At 39.4% G+C, this 17,038-nt stretch overlaps 2 protein-coding genes across 10 annotated transcripts in view; both read left to right on the top strand.

Moving 5' to 3' along the window:
• TMEM62 (transmembrane protein 62) overlaps positions 1-7,242 on the top strand; it is a 33,553-nt gene extending 26,311 nt beyond the window's left edge. For all 4 annotated transcript variants that reach the window (XM_053224108.1, XM_027067058.2, XM_053224110.1 and 1 more), the window contains 3 exons: positions 455-559; positions 2,777-2,895; positions 6,372-7,242. In XM_053224108.1, the coding sequence (XP_053080083.1) occupies positions 455-559; positions 2,777-2,895; positions 6,372-6,698 (551 nt within the window). In that variant the 3' untranslated portion in view covers positions 6,699-7,242. The remainder of the gene's footprint in view (positions 1-454; positions 560-2,776; positions 2,896-6,371) is intronic.
• Positions 7,243-7,388: 146 nt separating this feature from the next.
• CCNDBP1 (cyclin D1 binding protein 1) overlaps positions 7,389-17,038 on the top strand; it is a 38,975-nt gene continuing 29,325 nt past the window's right edge. The window contains exons 1-11 of one of the 6 annotated variants that reach the window (XM_053224111.1): positions 7,389-7,579; positions 7,756-7,815; positions 8,106-8,185; positions 11,059-11,140; positions 11,884-11,980; positions 12,160-12,233; positions 13,033-13,109; positions 13,429-13,709; positions 14,763-14,823; positions 16,038-16,084; positions 16,341-16,451. In XM_053224111.1, the coding sequence (XP_053080086.1) occupies positions 7,471-7,579; positions 7,756-7,815; positions 8,106-8,185; positions 11,059-11,140; positions 11,884-11,980; positions 12,160-12,233; positions 13,033-13,109; positions 13,429-13,709; positions 14,763-14,823; positions 16,038-16,084; positions 16,341-16,451 (1,079 nt within the window). In that variant the 5' untranslated portion in view covers positions 7,389-7,470. Of the gene's footprint in view, positions 7,580-7,755; positions 7,816-8,105; positions 8,186-8,601; positions 9,148-11,058; positions 11,141-11,883; positions 11,981-12,159; positions 12,234-13,032; positions 13,110-13,428; positions 13,710-14,762; positions 14,824-16,037; positions 16,085-16,340; positions 16,820-17,038 lie in introns of those variants that run through there. The other 5 variants (XM_027067073.2, XR_008299215.1, XM_027067075.2 and 2 more) reach the window with 5 other exon arrangements.

Below are 17,038 nucleotides of genomic sequence, written 5' to 3'. Positions count from 1 at the left end.
GAGAGGAGTATTAGATATTCATACTTAATATTAGACTGGAGAAATTGTGGTATTTCTTTGATATAGTTTTGATATCTTTTCATATATCATTTGGAAGTGTGTACATTTGGATACTAAATCCCACAGAAAACAGAGACTTGTCATACTTTGAGCATAGCACTATATTTCAAACCTACATGTTTAATCATGGAAAAAAGTATGTGCACATGCATATGTGTGCGTGTGTGCACATGTGTGTCTCACAGCTATACCATTGCTTTGAACTTCCTACGTTCTACAATTCTAAGTGAACTTGGCTTATCAGAATTCCCGCCAACTTCTGAATTTAAAGTGGCATCATCTGTATAGTTACCATATAACAAAAGATTTGCTAAATGTATAATAGTCCATGGAAGTCTTCTAGAAAATGAACTGTATGTGTGCTTACTGGGTTTTTCAAATTTATTCTGTTTAGGGTCTCCAGGATTTATAAATTTGGCCTCATTTTCCCTCCACGTCTTGAGCAAACTAAACATCTTCTACTATTCTGTGTTGTTGCTAACCCTATATACAGCACTGGGTAAGTCAATTAGGAAACTTGAGACTGTGGAGAATTCTGCCATATATGGAGAATTTTGACAATAGAGTCATTTAGGCTCTTGAGAACGTAATGAACAGCACATAGTTTCTGTATAAATCATTTCCTGGAACATGGTCTTGGGAAATAAAGTTCTTTCCTAACATGTTTAAAGAACATTTAGTTGACACCGAGTTAACTTAAGCTAAGAAGACCATTAAGGAATTAGTGTGTAGAGAGCAACCTTCTTTGACTACCTTAAAGTTTTATCCTTTATTTCATCACACTTTTTATTCCCTTTATTATCATCATAATGATAATCATAATGATTATCTTCTGAGTTAATCATCTCTTCTCTCATTAGAATATCCATTGAGGTCTTAATCTGTCTTGTTCAGTGCTCTATGCCCAGTGCTAAGCACAATGTGTTGTATATAGTTCAATGAATATTTAGTAATGTGTGGCTCTTAAACACTCAGCTCAAAAAAGAAAGAAACTGAGATGAGCAATGAGTTCAGGCATATCCGAGTTCTTCTGTTATATTATTATACCCAATATTTAGTCACTTAGCCACTTAGGGAAACAGAAAACACTGTGAATCTCTTTTTAAAGCTTTTTACTTATGTTCCTTAGTGACTAAAAGTCAATTAGGAGTAGATTAGCCTACTTGTTACTTAGTCTTGTGCTTTTATTCCACCTCAGGACTTTTCTTTGCTCACTAGTAAACTCCCACCAGAGAACAGAAAGTAGTTAAATTAAAAAATATATAACACTTTAGGGGCGCCTGGGTGGCGCAGTCGGTTAAGCGTCTGACTTCAGCCAGGTCACGATCTCGCGGTCCGTGAGTTCAAGCCCCGCGTCAGGCTCTGGGCTGATGGCTCAGAGCCTGGAGCCTGTTTCCGATTCTGTGTCTCCCTCTCTCTCTGCCCCTCCCCAGTTCATGCTCTGTCTCTCTCTGTCCCAAAAATAAATAAACGTTGAAAAAAAAAATTAAAAAAAATATATATAACACTTTAGAATTCTGTGTAACAAACTATGGCAGATGGTCCTTTGGAGGTCAGTTTCCTTGTTCTAAGCTAGGTTGAAGCTATTTTAGATACTTGTCTTGCACTAGAAGGTAAAGCAGGTGATTTGGTTCCTGGATGTAAAAGAAAACATTAAATGGGCTGAATTTTGCTCCATGTTTAAAAGTTGAAACTTGCAGGGAAAACTTTTTTAGACTCTGTATCCATTGGAGGTTAAATAATATACATCTGAGAAAATTACCTATGACTTTTTAAAGCTGAACCCTGATATTACCAGCAAATGATGGTATTTGCATTTTGAGAATGGAAGTCTTGACTGTCCATTAATCATTCTTGACAATATAGTAGTTCCAGAAACCTACACACTGAGAAGGGGAAGTAAATAATAGGGCAGAGAGAAAAGTCATTCTGACATTCTAAATGAAAAGCAAGTTAAATTTTGTACATGTTAACCTTGAATGTGTAGTTGATGTACAAAGTAATGGCTTGGGTCAGCAAGTAAAGGTCAAAATACTTTCATTAATATTAATAAAAAAGAGAAGAAGTGCATTTTAGAAAGATCAAAGTGGTTGAAGTTTATTGCTTAAAGGAGTAAATAGTAGTTACCTAGAAAATTAGTTTCCATACATCTTTGCTTCTTAAAGGAAATGGTAATGCATTATATTAGGTTACTATTGCAACAGAATCTTCTAAAGTTTCTGAATGTACTCCAATCTGTTTCTGGAATCTATTCAGGTACAGCATGTACTCAGACAATTTTATAATTAGACAATTACGGAGCAAAGGAGCAAATGGTTGGCTAGCTAGGACATAGGGTACAATATAGAGATTAGCAAAGAAAAAAAGCTATGCCGGTACAATGCTTCTAAATTTCTTTTTTACATTTATTTATTTATGAGAGACAGAGCACAAGTCGGGGAGGGGCAGAGAGAGGAGACACAGAATCCAAAGCAGGCTCCAGTCTCTGAGCTGTCAGCACAGAGGCCAACACGGGGCTCAAACTCACAAACTGTGAGATCATGACCTGAGCCAAAGTCGGATGCTTAACCTACTGAGCCACCCAGGCGTCCCACTAGTACAATGCTTATAGATGACTACTCTCACACTTATTATTCCCATCAATGCACCTTGTGATGTATATAATCATGATCACAGTTATTTAATCTTCTGCTTTCCTGTCCATTGCCTCTTTCAGGACCATGGTTTATTGGTGAAATCATTGAAGGCAAGTTGGGTTGCTGCTTTTCCTTTGGGATCTTTGTTGATGGACATTTCCTACAAGGCAGCCTAACATTTATAGTTGGAATTCTGCAGGTAAAAAGTCAGAAATGGAGTTTTAAAGCATCTTGGCTTTTTGGACTAATTGCGTAACAGTTTTGAATTAAATCCAGTCTCAAACACTATAGATCATATTTTCTAATTTATTGGCAGGGTAATCTTTAATATTTGTTGTTTTATTTGTTTTTGAGTGCTTCTTAAGCTCGCTGTTCCACTACTCTCTAATAAACATCTAAAATACATTTTGCAGTCAGGGTTTATAAAAAGTGAAATAGATTTTTGTTTTTGTAGTTTGTTTTACTGTGTTTTTCCATTGATAAAAAATGAAATATGGGACTTATAGTAGAATAAATCTAAGTAAACCAAAATTGATTATGATAATGAAGAAGGAAAAGGATAATGAAGAAAGGAAAAATAGACAACACAAAATGGGTTAATTATCCCGTGGAAGCTGCACTGGGTAAGAACTAGGCCTAGGCTTTTTAGTGATGTCTTAGCAGCATACTTGTTTGGGAAAACACTGATAGGTTAGGTTTACATTTGGATTAAAATTCCTTTAAAGCAAACACACAAATAAAAAAAAACTGACCTGTAGCAAATCTCTGTATATAAGTTTGAAAAGTATTTACCTATTTATTTATTTTACTCACCTAATGGCACTAAGGTACTAAAATCTCAAATGATGATCTCATGTTTGGGAAGAGATCCAAAAACATTGTTAAAAATGAGTTAACAGCCTTATAACAGGGCAATAAAGCATAATCAGCAGGATTATAGACAAAGAGGGAAGACTTCTGCCTAGTAAACACTGACCAAAGACCACAACATTCTTGGTATAGCAGTATTTTATTTTATTTTATTTTATTTTATTTTATTTTATTTTATTTTATTTTATTTTACTTAATTTTTTTAGGTTGAAGTATTTATTCTTTTTAATATAACTTATTGTCAAATTGGTTTCCATACAACCCCAGTGCTCATCCCAACAAGTGCCCTCCTCAATGCCCATCACCCACTTTCCCCTCTCTCCCACCCCCCATCAACCCTCAGTTCGTTCTCAGTATTTAAGAGTCTCTTATGGTTTGCCTCCCTTCCTGTCTGTAACTTTTTTTCCCCCTTTCCCTCCCCCATGGTCTTCTGTTAAGTTTCTCAAGATCCACATATGAGTGAAAACATATGGTATCTGTCTTTCTCTGACTGACTTATTTCACTTAGCATCATACCCTCCAGTTCCATCCACGTTGCTGCAAATGGCCACATTTCATTCTTTCTCGTTGCCAAGTAGTATTCCATAGTATATATAAACCACACCTTCTTTATCCATTTATCAGTTGATGGACATTTAGGCTCTTTCCATAATTTGGCTATTGTTGAAAGTGCTGCTGGTATAGCAGCATTTTATGTGTGCATAGGTCCCGAGTCTGGTTCAGTTCTCTTTTATGTATTATTACATAAATACGTAAGGAGGCTGTCTCTCAGGAGTACTCTTACAACAAGTAAAACCTGAGCCTTACTAAAAGGTGGTGTTTGTATTCATATTTTAATAAATAGTACACTAATACTGGATTTTATGTATCATCTAGGCCTGTGGCTCCCAAACCTGTTATCCCTACCCTTGACTTGTTCTCTGCACTTCAGGTGCCTATATATCCAACTGCCATTTCACATCTTTCCTTAAATCTCTAGCAGCCATCCTCAATATTACGTGTCTAATAGGAACTTTAGTTTCTACCCCAAACCTGTTCCTCCCTCATTTCTTTCCAATTTCAATAAATGGCTCCACCATTTACCTAGTTTTTCTAGAATGTATCCTTAATTTTTGCCTTTCCTTGTAATATGCTGTATTAATTCATTAGCAAGTAATCCCTTGTTTGATCTCCCTCCTATGCATATCTTGAATCCATCAATTCTTTCCATCTCTGTTACCACCACACTAGTCTAACTCATAATTATTTCTTGTCTGGGCTACTGCAGTGACCCTCAGGCTAGTCTTCCCACTGCTGCTTTTGCCTCCCTACTGTCAGTTTGCCACACAGTGTCCACTGTTGTCCTTTCAAAAGCTTAATCAGCTCACTCCTGAGCTTAAAGACCTTTAAGCAGAGTCGTGACATGATCTTGGTCCCGCTGACTGCCCTAATTTCCATCCAGCTCATCATGTTCCATGTTCATGGGCCTTAAATAGGCTAAGACCTCTCCCACCTCAGGGGTTTACATATGTGTCTTCTGCCTGGAATGCACTTCATTCCCCTGAGTCATTCCTGTTCTTCAGGCCTCGGCAAACCCATCTCTCAGTTACCCTCTTGTGACCCAGTTATTTCCTTCATTGAATTTATCACAATCTATAATGATTATTTTTTTGGTCTCTCTCTCTCTGTTAGAGTGTAAGCTCTATGATGCATCCTTTCTAAGTTGTTCCACTGTGTCCTCAGCCTAGAGCCTATCACAGTGCCTGCCATGTATTGGGAGCACAGTAATTATTTGGTCAATGAATGAATGAATCACACGGCAGCTAAATTTGAATTATAACTTAAATCTTCTGATTCGCATTCCAGCATTCAGCGTGCTACTTCAATTAAAAATACATGGGGCGCCTGGGTGGCTCAGTTGCTTAAGCATCCAACTCTTGATTTCAGCTCAGGTCATGATCTCACTGTTCATGAGATTGAGATCCGTGTTGGGCTCTGAGCTGAGAGCACAGAGCCTGCCTGGGATTCTTTCGCTCCCTTGCTCTTTGCCCCTCCCCACTCATCCCCTCTTCTCCTCCCCCCCCCACCCCAAATAAATAAATAAACTTTTAAAATACAGAGATAATGGGGGAACCTGACTGGCTCAGGTGGTGGAGCATGCAACTCTTGATCTTGGGGTCATGAGTTTGAGCACCATGTGTGGTGTAGAGTTTACTTTAAAAAAAAAAAAAAAAGAATAGGGCTCCTGGGTGGCTCAGTCTGTTAAGTGTCCGACTTAGGCTCAGGTCATGATCTCATGGTTTGTGGGTTCGAGCCTCACGTCAGGCTCTGTGCCAACAGCTCAAAGCCTGGAGCCTGCTTCGGATTCTGTGTCTCCCGCTCTCTGCCCCTCCCCCCACTCTCACTTTGTCTCACTCTGTCTCTCAAAAATAAATAAGTGTAAAAAAAATTTTTTTAAAGAATAATAAAATAAGAGATTAAAAAAAATAGTGATGCCTACATCCCCCCTCACTCTGCTAAAAAGGAGTGTGTGTATGTATGTACATATACTCAGTTCATTTCCAGCTTAAACATTACTGAGGGCTTCAACATAAATGATACCTACTTTTAAGATGAACAAAAGGATACAGGCAAATGTACAACTAACTATAAGTCACCTCTTGCTGAGTGTTATAAGCAACTGTGATTGAAGCATAAACAATCAGAGAATCAACCCCCAAGAAAGAGAGCAACATATTGTTAGGAGCCACCAATAATGTGTTAATGAGACCTGGCCCCCTAAGGTCTTGCTAATAAGATAATACCCTGTTCTGCTTCTCTTTCCAGCTGGCATTTTTTAACATCCCCTTGATGGTTTACCTGTGTTGGAGCTTGTTGCAGCGGTGCTTTGGTCACAACTTTCAGTCCCATCTCCGTCAAGGCAAATACTTGAAGGTTATACCTATTCACCTACTTATGTTACTGCTGTACATCTGGCAGATCTATTCCTGCTATTTTCTTCATATGACATATGGCACTCTAGCTTTTTTCTTCTCCCCTTTGCGGACCTGGTTGACACTGTTAACACCTGTTATCATTCGTTGTGTGTGGACACTGAACTCTACCCAGCTTGGAACCTTCATAGCGCAGTTAAAAAGCCACTTAAGCTCCTAAAGGCCATGCCTCACCATCTGCCTCTGTAGCCCAGGCCCCTGGCCCAGCAGCAGGCAGAAGGCCAGTGTTGGTGGGCAGGCTTCAGGGAGTTGCTGCACCTTGGACACCTGGGAGTTGGGGAGGATTACCCACTACTGATTCCTGCAGAATGGACTGCAGAAAAATCTCTAAATAATGCCATGATTCCTTCCTTCTCCAAGAAGGCAAAGAGTTGATTTACTTTTGTGAAGAGAAAGTCCTAATCAGGAGATCCACAGGGCAGGGGCTGGGTGTGTGAATGGTTGTATCAGAAGCCCACTGTATTTTTTACGGTTACTTCACGTAAAGTACCTAGCACAGTGTGTGGAACTCCGCAGCTGTGAAGGGTACCACTTTAGGGGCAGGGAACCAGTGTGAACTTGGGCCCTACCTTGACTACCCTTGAGGTACTAGCTCCCAGTCTTCTTTTCCCTCGAGGTTATGGGCTCTCTGCTTCTTTAGGTGGTTTTTTCTTTTTTTTTTTTTTTTCAATCTAATCAAATAAATGAATGATGGGTAATAACTCCGACTGAGTTTTGTGTGTGTGTGGCCAGGCCTCTGGGCGGGAGGAGGCGTGGCCGGGCCTTGGGGGAGGAGCACAGGTGTGACCCGGCCTCTGGGGGCGGGGTGGGTTGGTTGTTGCCGGAAACGAACCCGGGTCCGTGACTCCCGGAAGTAGAACGTCCACAGCTGTCTCAACGCTCGGCAGCTGCCGTGGCCGCCTTTGTTTGGAAGTTCCAGGCAATCTTCTGAGATGGCGAACGCAGCCGCGCCTACAGCGGCGGTCCCCACCCTAGCTCCGCCTTTGGAGCAGATCCGGCACTTGGCAGAGGAGCTGCGGTTGCTGATACCTGCAGTGCGGGGTGAGCTGATGCCCTTGGGACGGGCGACGGCAGGGGCGGGCTTGGTTAGGGAACAGGCCGACTGTGGCGCCGGCCGGGGCGGGAACTCGGGCGGAGAAGGTGGGGGTGGGGAGTGGCCTCCCTTATCTCTGCTCTTCCTTTTGCCCCTCGCCGGGCCCGCGTGCCACACCCACTAGTCGGCGAAGCCCTGGAGACCACCAAGGAGTTTAATCCTGAGACGTTTTGGAGGAGACTCAGTGAGTGCCTCTCCTGTTGGGGACTTGCATATTTCATCCCTTCCTGTGTCCTAGCCCTTTTTCCCTCCCGCTTTTGCCCTGCCGCATCCTCTCGGTGGGGATACCTCACCTTCCTCATCCTGAGCACTTCGGAAGTTGGAATATAAAACATAGATTTGGGGAGGTGTTTTTGAGGCTTCTCAGCCGATAAAGGTTGAGAGGAAACGCATCATCCGCAAAGTCCCTGCTGCAGCTGCAGGCTTATCTTTTTGGCACTAACATTGGCTCCAGCCTCCTCTGTCACCCCACAGATGAGGCAGCTGTGAACGTGTCAAGGGAAGCTACGACTCTGACCGAAGTCTTCTCTCATCTTCCACTGCCCTCTCCACAGGTGGGCTTTACTTGTTGGAATTTTTGTGCTGCCTCGTTATTCATTAGGAATCCAATCATTTTCTTTCCACCTTTTCCACTCAAGCCAGGGGATTTATTTTCCACACCTGTTAAGTAAGATGGCCGTTCTCACCTCACAGGATTGTTGTGAAGACCAAATTGCCAAGTGCCTTCCTTACCTGGACTAGGCAGATCTTCTAAATAGGTATTGGTTCAATCCGAAGTTCATCCTGGTTATTTCCTTTCTGATATATATATATATATACATATATATATGTATATATATATATATATATATATATATATATATTTTTTTTTTTTTTTTTTTTTTTTTTTTTTTTTTAAGCACTTGCTGTTTGCTAGGTGTTTTCACATCCATGATTCCCATCTGACAGCTGAGTAAGCAGGCTTATAGGCTCAGGTAAATAAGCAGTGGAGCTAGGATTTAAATTAGGGTCTATCTGATGTCTAAACTACACCTTTTCTGTTATACTACACAATACTCTTTTTATATTGAATTACTTTTTATATTTAATCTAACATATTAACAGTATAAATTCAGAAGATGTCAAAGTTAAGTGTGCTAAAAAGTTTATATCCCCCCTCCCCGGTTCCTTTTGTATTGTTCCATATGTATTTGATGCATGTACACACTTACATGTATATGCCTGCTTTTTACACAAATGTTAGGATACCATACACACTTTTCTGGGCCTTCCTTTAAAAAAAATTAACATGGCCTGCAAATTGATTTTTTTTTAATGTTTATTTATTGATTTTTGAGAGAGAGAGAGAGAGAGAGCACAACCCGGGGAGGGGCAGAAAGAAAGAGAGAAACACAGACTCCAAAGCAAGCTCCAGACCCTAGGCTATCAGCACAGAGTCTGATGCAGGCTCAAACTCATAAAGCGTCAGATCATGCCGTGGTCGGAAGTTGGATGCTTAACCGACTGAGCTACCCAGGTGCCCTTCACATTGATTCTTAGCAGCACATATAAAGTTGCTCAGTTCCTTGTAATGCTGCATAGTATTCAGTAGAGTTGTTATAACCATAATTTATTTAACTGGTACTTTATGTGAACATCTAAGCTGTTTCCAGCTTAGACTTGTAACTATTATAAACAATGCTGTGGTAAATTGCCTAATATAATCTTTGTGTATGCATGTATATCAGCAAAAAAAAAAAAAAAAAAAAAATCCCAGAAGTGGAATTTCTGGAGCAAGAATTTATGCATTTTTAATAACCCCTTATTATAAAACTGATGAAAATAAACATGGTGTTATAACCAGGTGTGCTTTATTGCCAGTTTTTCTAGAATGAGGTATACTTAATTTGGGAATCAGGTTATTTTAAAATGGCATATTCATTACCTTATTTGTTTTTCATAATAGTTTCATTTTCTTTCTCAGTCTATATATCCAGATGTTTCGAAATGAAAAAATATTCCTTTGCTGCACCTACAATGATAAACTCTCCCCCTAAATACCCTAGAGATCTATGATGAGAAAATAAGAAATGAATTATTTGAGAGCATTTTAAAAGCTTTGTGCAAGAAAGTCAGTATTTATTTCAAGGGGAGTATGACTATTACCTTACCTGTTGTCTCTTTTCTTTCAAATATATTTGGGATTCGCTGCTAATATTCACAGTTGATAGGATACCATGAGGAGGCAGCATGAACTATTTTTCTGTACATGCCTCCGACATTGGTTTCACTTACAGTTAAAAAGTTGGAATTTGGGGGGCGCCTGGGTGGCTTGGTCGGTTAAGCGTCCGACTTCGGCTCAGGTCATGATCTCACGGTCCGTGAGTTCGAGCCCCGCGTCGGGCTCTGTGCTGACAGCTCAGAGCCTGGGGCCTGTTTCAGGTTCTGTGTCTCCCTCTCTCTCTGCCCCTCTCCTGTTCATGCTCTGTCTCTCTCTGTCTCAAAAATAAATAAACGTTAAAAAAAAAAAATTGAAAAAAAAAGTTAGAATTTGGTTTTGTTTGAATCATGATTGCTTCCTTAGGATCTTAACATGTTAGTCCTACAGAAGTATGGCTTTGTTTTTTATGTGTTTGGATGTTGAAGCAATGTCAGTTGCCTCTGGTTACCCAGAGGATGAATATAAAGCTTTAAACACTTATTCTCACACATTGTACTTACCCACCATCCCAGACTGATAACAATTCATGGACTGGCCCCAATCAGTGGACCACATTTTATGTAGCACTGGCTTATAATTTAGCGGAAAAATGAGGACAAGGAAGACAGGAGAAAGCCAGTGACTGCTTAGAAGGAAAATAGTCAACCTTGTAGAGTCCATGCTAATTTCTTTTAGGTGTGTGTGTGTGAGAGAGAGAGAGATCAGACACCTGGTTAATGGTCTAAGATAGGGTTGGCAGATTTTTCTGTAAAAAGCCAAACAGTAAATATTTTAGGCTTTGCAGTCCAGCTACCTAACTCTGCCCTTGTAATGTGAACACAGTTATAGATAATATGTAAATGAGTGTGGCTGTGTGCCAGTAACACTTTATTTCTAAAAACTGTCAGTGGGCCTAATTTGGCCCGTGGGCTGTAGTTGCCAACTCCTGGTCCAAGATAGGGTGAATACTTCACAGCAGATCATGAGTATCTTGGGATGTAGAATATTAGGAATAAGTTTTTCCTGATGTTCCTTAATGTTTTATTGAGTTGTCAGCTCAGTCACGGGGCCAGCTAATTCCTCTCTGCTATGTGCTGAGAATAGTTCAAGGCCTAAATCAGAATAGGACTACAGAAAATGTTTATAGATGATGCTGTACAGATGTCTGCTCTCTTCTACAGCAAATGGACTGATGAATCTAATCCATTTCTTTTTTTTTCATTCTGAAATTGATCCATTGCCTCATAGGAAACACAGAGGTTCTGTGAACAAGTCCATGCTGCCATCAAGGCAATGATTGCAGTATATTATTCACTTCCCAAGAATCAGGGTAAGCCACTGTATACACATAAATGTTTGATTTATAGAGCAGATCTTTGCTAATATGGCAGCTTCTGTCCTGAGACTATTACCTTTTCTTCAATTTGAGCATGTAGTGTAACTTGCTCACATAAAATGCCCTCAAAGATAATATAATATCAGTGACCTCCATAAATAATGCTTTATGCTAAGATATGGATGCTGTGTTACCATCTTCCCTGCTTTGCCTGACTCAAAGGTTTTTAGTTTTCACTGGCTCCTCCCCCTCTAACCCATTATAACCACTATAGATGCTGGATCTATAGGGGCCTCCCCGGTCTCCTCCACCCATATGACATCACACGCTGTTTCTGAACTTCTTTACAAGTTAAGTGACCTCCAGCCCTGCCTGTAGGGTAATGCCTTGATTATAACCATGCCAAAATTATAAATGAATGCATGTCTCATGGATCTTTAGGGTTACTCAGAGATAGTTTAAACTTCAAGTGTTTCAGCCACAGTTGCCAAGGGACCATTGACCTTAACGAATGGATACATGCTGTCATGGAAGTATTTTGTTCCAGATCTCTTTAGGAGAGCACTACTCAGAAATGGTGGGAGGAGCAAGAAAAAGACATGGGGAAATACATAAGACCTGAGTTTTGTGTTGGTACTCACATTACTTTAAGTTCTGAAGGGCTTAAACTCTCAAGAAAGCAGATGGTGACTTCCAGAAAGGAGACCAGGCTGCTTAGTCTTTGGGTTTGGCTACAGGAATCACTCTGAGAAAGCTGGTACGAAGCACCACTCTGGACATCGTAGATGGCATGGCTCAACTTATGGATGCGCTTTTCATGACTCCAACTCAGAGGTAGTGATGCTACAATTGGGTTTATCAGTTAATGGGGTTCCTTGCTTCAGGGAGCGGAAAAAAAACTCATTTCAACAGCAAAGTTACTAATAGCTGAAAATGATGTTGAGCAAGATCATTCTTTTTTAGGAGAGAGGAACATTGGTTATTGATATATCCTTATTGATTCCTTTCCCCAGCTCAGAGAACAATGACCTTATTTCCTACAACAGTGTCTGGACTGCATGCCAGCAGGTTCCTCAGATACCAAGAGGTGGGTGAGAGTGGGAAATGGGCTTTTGACTCTGCTGGCCAAAGTAGATAGTTCTCTCATATCTAGTTTGTAGTTTTGTAGCATGTGCATATTTTAACTTACAACTTAGTGGAATGCATATAGTTTATCAGTAACATCAAAAAATAGGTATTAACATTTTTTGCCAGTCTTTTTAGCTCTTATACTTAAAAATTTTTTTTTTAATGTTTATTTATTTTTGCGACAAAAAGAGACAGTGTGAGCAGGGAAGGAGCAGAGAGATATGGAGACACAGAATCTGAAGCAGGCTCCAGGTTCTGAGCTGTCAGCACAGAGCCTGACATGGGGCTCAAACCCACGAACCATGAGATCATGACCTGAGCTAAAGCCAGACACTTAACCAACTAAACCACCCAGGCGACCTAGTTCTCATACGTTTTTAGCCCTCTTTCTGTGGCCGTGTCTTGTTGAACAAATGTGATTTGTTCTCCTGGTCCTGCCCCAGGAGCAGTATTATGGGACACACTGAAGCCCCTATGAGGTAGTGCCAGCTGGGCCAAAAGCAGTGTTTGTCAAGAGGACCATGAAGGGGAACATCATGTTACCATTTTATTTCTTCTAGTGGTGAATGATGAAAAGCTTTTTAACTCCTCTGGTTACCCGGAGGATGAATATGAGAAAAATTTTATTAAACCACTGCTCTTGTTGACTATCCTTGGCACTCTTCTCAAATGGGAACACCATTGGTTGCCATTTGCAGACTTCACAGAATTGTTGGGTTTCTCCTCTAATTCTAGTGCTTCTGATTTTTCACTCGTAGATAACAAAGCTGCAGCCCTTTCAATGCTGACGAAGAATGTGGATTTTGTGAAGGATGCGCATGAGGAAATGGAGCAGGTGAGGGGACAACTCCATGATCATAGATGAAACTATAAAGAAAGGAAATGTCCTGAGCATTAACTCAATAAGTCCCATCTTCACTCCTGGCTTTCAACTCCCATCTCCTACCCACACCAGTGTGTGATTTAGTACCACTCCCCTCTGTCTACTGCTGGGCAAGGGGAGTGAGAACAGGGTGCTTGAACTCTGTAGCCATTAGTGAAGTAGCTGGCTGAGGTTTGGGGATAACTCAGACATGATGCTGAAAGTGTAAAAGCCTTGGTTTTTTGTTTTTTGGGGTTTTTTTGGCATTCAAATATATCATGGCATGTCTTAGGCCGTGGAAGAATGTGACCCGTACTGTGGCCTCCTGAATGACACTGAGGACAACTCTGATAACCACGGTGATGAAGAGGATGATGGGTTGGGGTATCCAAACAATCGGGACTTATATTGGTCAGAGGAGGATCAAGAGCTCATAATCCCATGCCTTGCACTGGTGAGAGCATCAAAAGCCTGCCTGAAGAAAATCCGGATCTCAGTGGCAGAGAATGGGAAGAAGGATCAGGTGGCCCAACTGGACGACATTGTGGATATCTCTGATGAGATCAGCCCTAGGTAAGCGGAATCCCTACTTGAAACATGTGAGCAGCAGCATGTGACCTCAGCTTGTGTTGTCACCTTAAGCTTTTCCCCCAGTTTTTTATTTTGAACATTTTTGACCTACAGGAAAGTTGATAAAAGTATTGCATTGAACATCCATGTATCCTTCATCTATATTCACCTGCTCACATTTTTTTCAATATTGGTTTATTTCTCAATGGATTAGATGTGCCATTTTTCTCCTGAACCATTTGAGAGTAAGTTGCAGACATCAGTGACATTTCACCCCTAAATACTTCAGCACGTATCTTTAAGAACAGACATTATTATTATATCTGCGAAATATAACATTGAATAGAAAATAGTTACTATTCAAATGTCCCCATTTGTCTCTAAAATGTATTTTAAAGCCTTTTTTTTTTATTTTTTTTTTTATCAAGGGGTCTGTCATAGTGTCACAGTGCATTTGGTTGTCATCTCTTGCAGTAGTCTGGTTTGGTTGTAGTCTCTTGCAACTATAACAGTCCCTATCCAAGAATCTAGGTCAGTTGTCTCACAGAATATCCAAAAATCTGGATTCATGTGATTGTCTTTTGTATGATTATAGATTATATTCAAGTTAAATATTTTTTTGGCAAGGAGGTCACATATTTGAGTATTTTGTGCTTCTCGTATCATATTGGGCAGGTGCATAATGTTAGTTTGTTCCATTATTAGTGGTACTAAATTGCATCACTTGGGTAAAGTCATGCCCACTTGAGTGATATCCATGGATGAACTCCACAGTTATTAAATTGATGGTTTCACATCCTCCCATTTTTAACTGAATTAATCATGTCCTATCATATAGGCCAAGGGAGTTTTTTCCCCCAGATTCCTAGGGAAATGGGGTAAGTAGATATTTAGTACATATCAGTTGAATTGATTCTGGTTGCTCAATTTAAGGAATTAATAGGCATTTATGGGACATTTCTCATATTCTCTCATGCCTTAATTGTGTACTGAAAACCACCCATTTCAGCTTTGTTCCTTTTTTTGTTAATGGTTATTTTTGCTTTCTGTCCTTAGTGTGGATGATTTGGCTCTGAGTATATACCCACCTATGTGCCACTTGACTGTGCGAATCAATGTAAGTACCAACTTGAGGGAATAGCTACTGACCTAAGTGGTAGAATTCCCCTAATTACTAATATTTCCTTTAAGCTATAGGAAACATATTTATTTGTTACACTAGGATGCCAGTACAACAATAATGTCACAGTTCTTACATGTATTTCTGCCTGATAAATATTTATTGAAGTTGAATTACAATAGCCATGAGTTCTGGTACTACTCTCTTCATAACCTCTTGGGCAGTCACTTAGAAAAACCCAAAGACCATAGAAAATGCTACTTTGAAAAAGAAAGTTTGATTTGCCGCAGTACTTTAGTATCTTCTCAACCTGAAGTTGTAAATATCTGATTTCTGGTGTAGGCAAAACCAAGTGTTCCAGAAACATACTCTGTTCTAATATAAACACATTGGGTGATTTAACTACAAAAGGTCAAGCTGTTTATAAAAATCTGATTTTATTGTATTCTTTCATGTCCTGAGTCCTGTGGTAGAGAGAATTCTATTATTTTTAGAGACTCAGATTATCTCTACAGTTACTGGAAAAAGAAATAAAACTACCAAATGGCTTATATCTTATATTCAGAATTTTCAATCCTAAAAATATTTGATAAATTAGATAGTGGAAATTAAATTCATCAAATGTATCTTCACAGTGTGCGTATACCTTACAGTAGAATAGGATCCTTTTGGGCATTAACTTCTTTTTTCACATTAACTTTTTAAAAATTGACTTCCCAAGAAATAAACATCGTTAGCAATATGCCTTGTCAATTACCCCAAATAAAAAAAAAATTAAAAGATGTAGTATATATTGGTGGCATATATATATCCTCATGTTCTCTTGTTACCGGTATGCTTAAAATTCTGTACATAGAATTTTTTTAAAAAGGAACTTCAGCTGTTCCTGCTATATATTCAAAGCTACCAGCAGTTGGGACAAATTCAGGTTATATTCTTACTTTTTTCATTTTTTAAAAATTTAAAAGTATTAACAAATTTTTAAAATTTATAAAATGTTAAAGTAGCAATATTAATAAGATTTTGCTAAATAGAAAAGAATCCTATAATTCTACCACCGTAATGTAACCAGAATTTTTGTTTTTGCACTTTCCTTCAAGTTTTTTTTTTTTTTTCCTGTTTTTTTATTACTTGAGTCTTAATATATCTTGGCTTTCCTTTCCTTTTTATAGTAGGGCTCAGGGTGAGTAACTTCTCTGTTTCTTTTCTAGTCTGCAAAACTTGTATCTGTCTTAAAGAAGGCACTTGAAATTACTAAGTGAGTATGAGGACTTATCCCCAAATAGCTTTTTTGAGAATAAACCTATCCAATCATTCTCAGCTCCCAAAGCCCCATTTTAAGAAGTGGAAGAACGTGGGTATGATGTTTTCTTTCCACTTGAGTTGTGGAGCAGCTAAGTTTCTACAAAGAAACTTGCCTTCTCTTACTATAGTTTCCTCTGTGCTCCTTTTGAGGGTAGGTTTTCCCTTGACAGTATAAATTTAACTTCTCTTTCTCCCCATTCCATTTTCAGAGCGAGTCATGTGACCCCACAGCCAGAAGATAGTTGGATCCCTTTACTCATTAATGCCGTTGATCATTGCATGAACAGAATCAAGGAACTCACTCAGAATGAACTTGAACTGTGAGTTTTCAGGCTCATTTGCACTCTCCATTCTCCTTATATCACAGGTAGCCTCTGATGTCTGCTTTTAAAATGGGGCTAGAATGCTTTCTGGGTCACAATGGAGTTCCTATCCATCCTTGTCAAGAGACGCTACTACCAAAGATTGTTGGTTAGGCCAGACTGGCAGTTATTTATATACTACATAAGTCTGATATATTTTTCTGTGCTAGATACAAAAGATAATTGCATGAGTTTGCATTTCTGAATCGTGTTTCAGAGATTCCTGCAGAAGCTGCCTTATTCCCTATTTGCAATAAAGTGTGTTAATTCATTGTTAAACATATTGATGGTCTTAATAAAATGTTGACCTGCTGGTAATTCAATAAGTAACCTTTCAAAGTTTCTTTCTGTCAGAAATACAGTGGGTTGAGACTAGCACATCGCTTTCATTTGGATTTATAGGTCTAACGGTCTGATTCTGATCAGAACTGTACTTAGAACAAAAACGCTTGGCTTTACTTCTTTAGAGAAGATGACTTCAAAGCCCCTGTGAGTACTTCAGTGTGTTATATAATATTATTCTTATCATTAAGTCCTTCTGAATA

This window comes from Acinonyx jubatus, chromosome B3, assembly GCF_027475565.1.
Source record: "Acinonyx jubatus isolate Ajub_Pintada_27869175 chromosome B3, VMU_Ajub_asm_v1.0, whole genome shotgun sequence".
In the NCBI taxonomy this organism is placed as follows: Eukaryota; Metazoa; Chordata; class Mammalia; order Carnivora; family Felidae; genus Acinonyx; species Acinonyx jubatus.
Note: the sequence above shows the minus strand (reverse complement) of the source record. Positions and strands in the feature narration are given on the sequence as shown.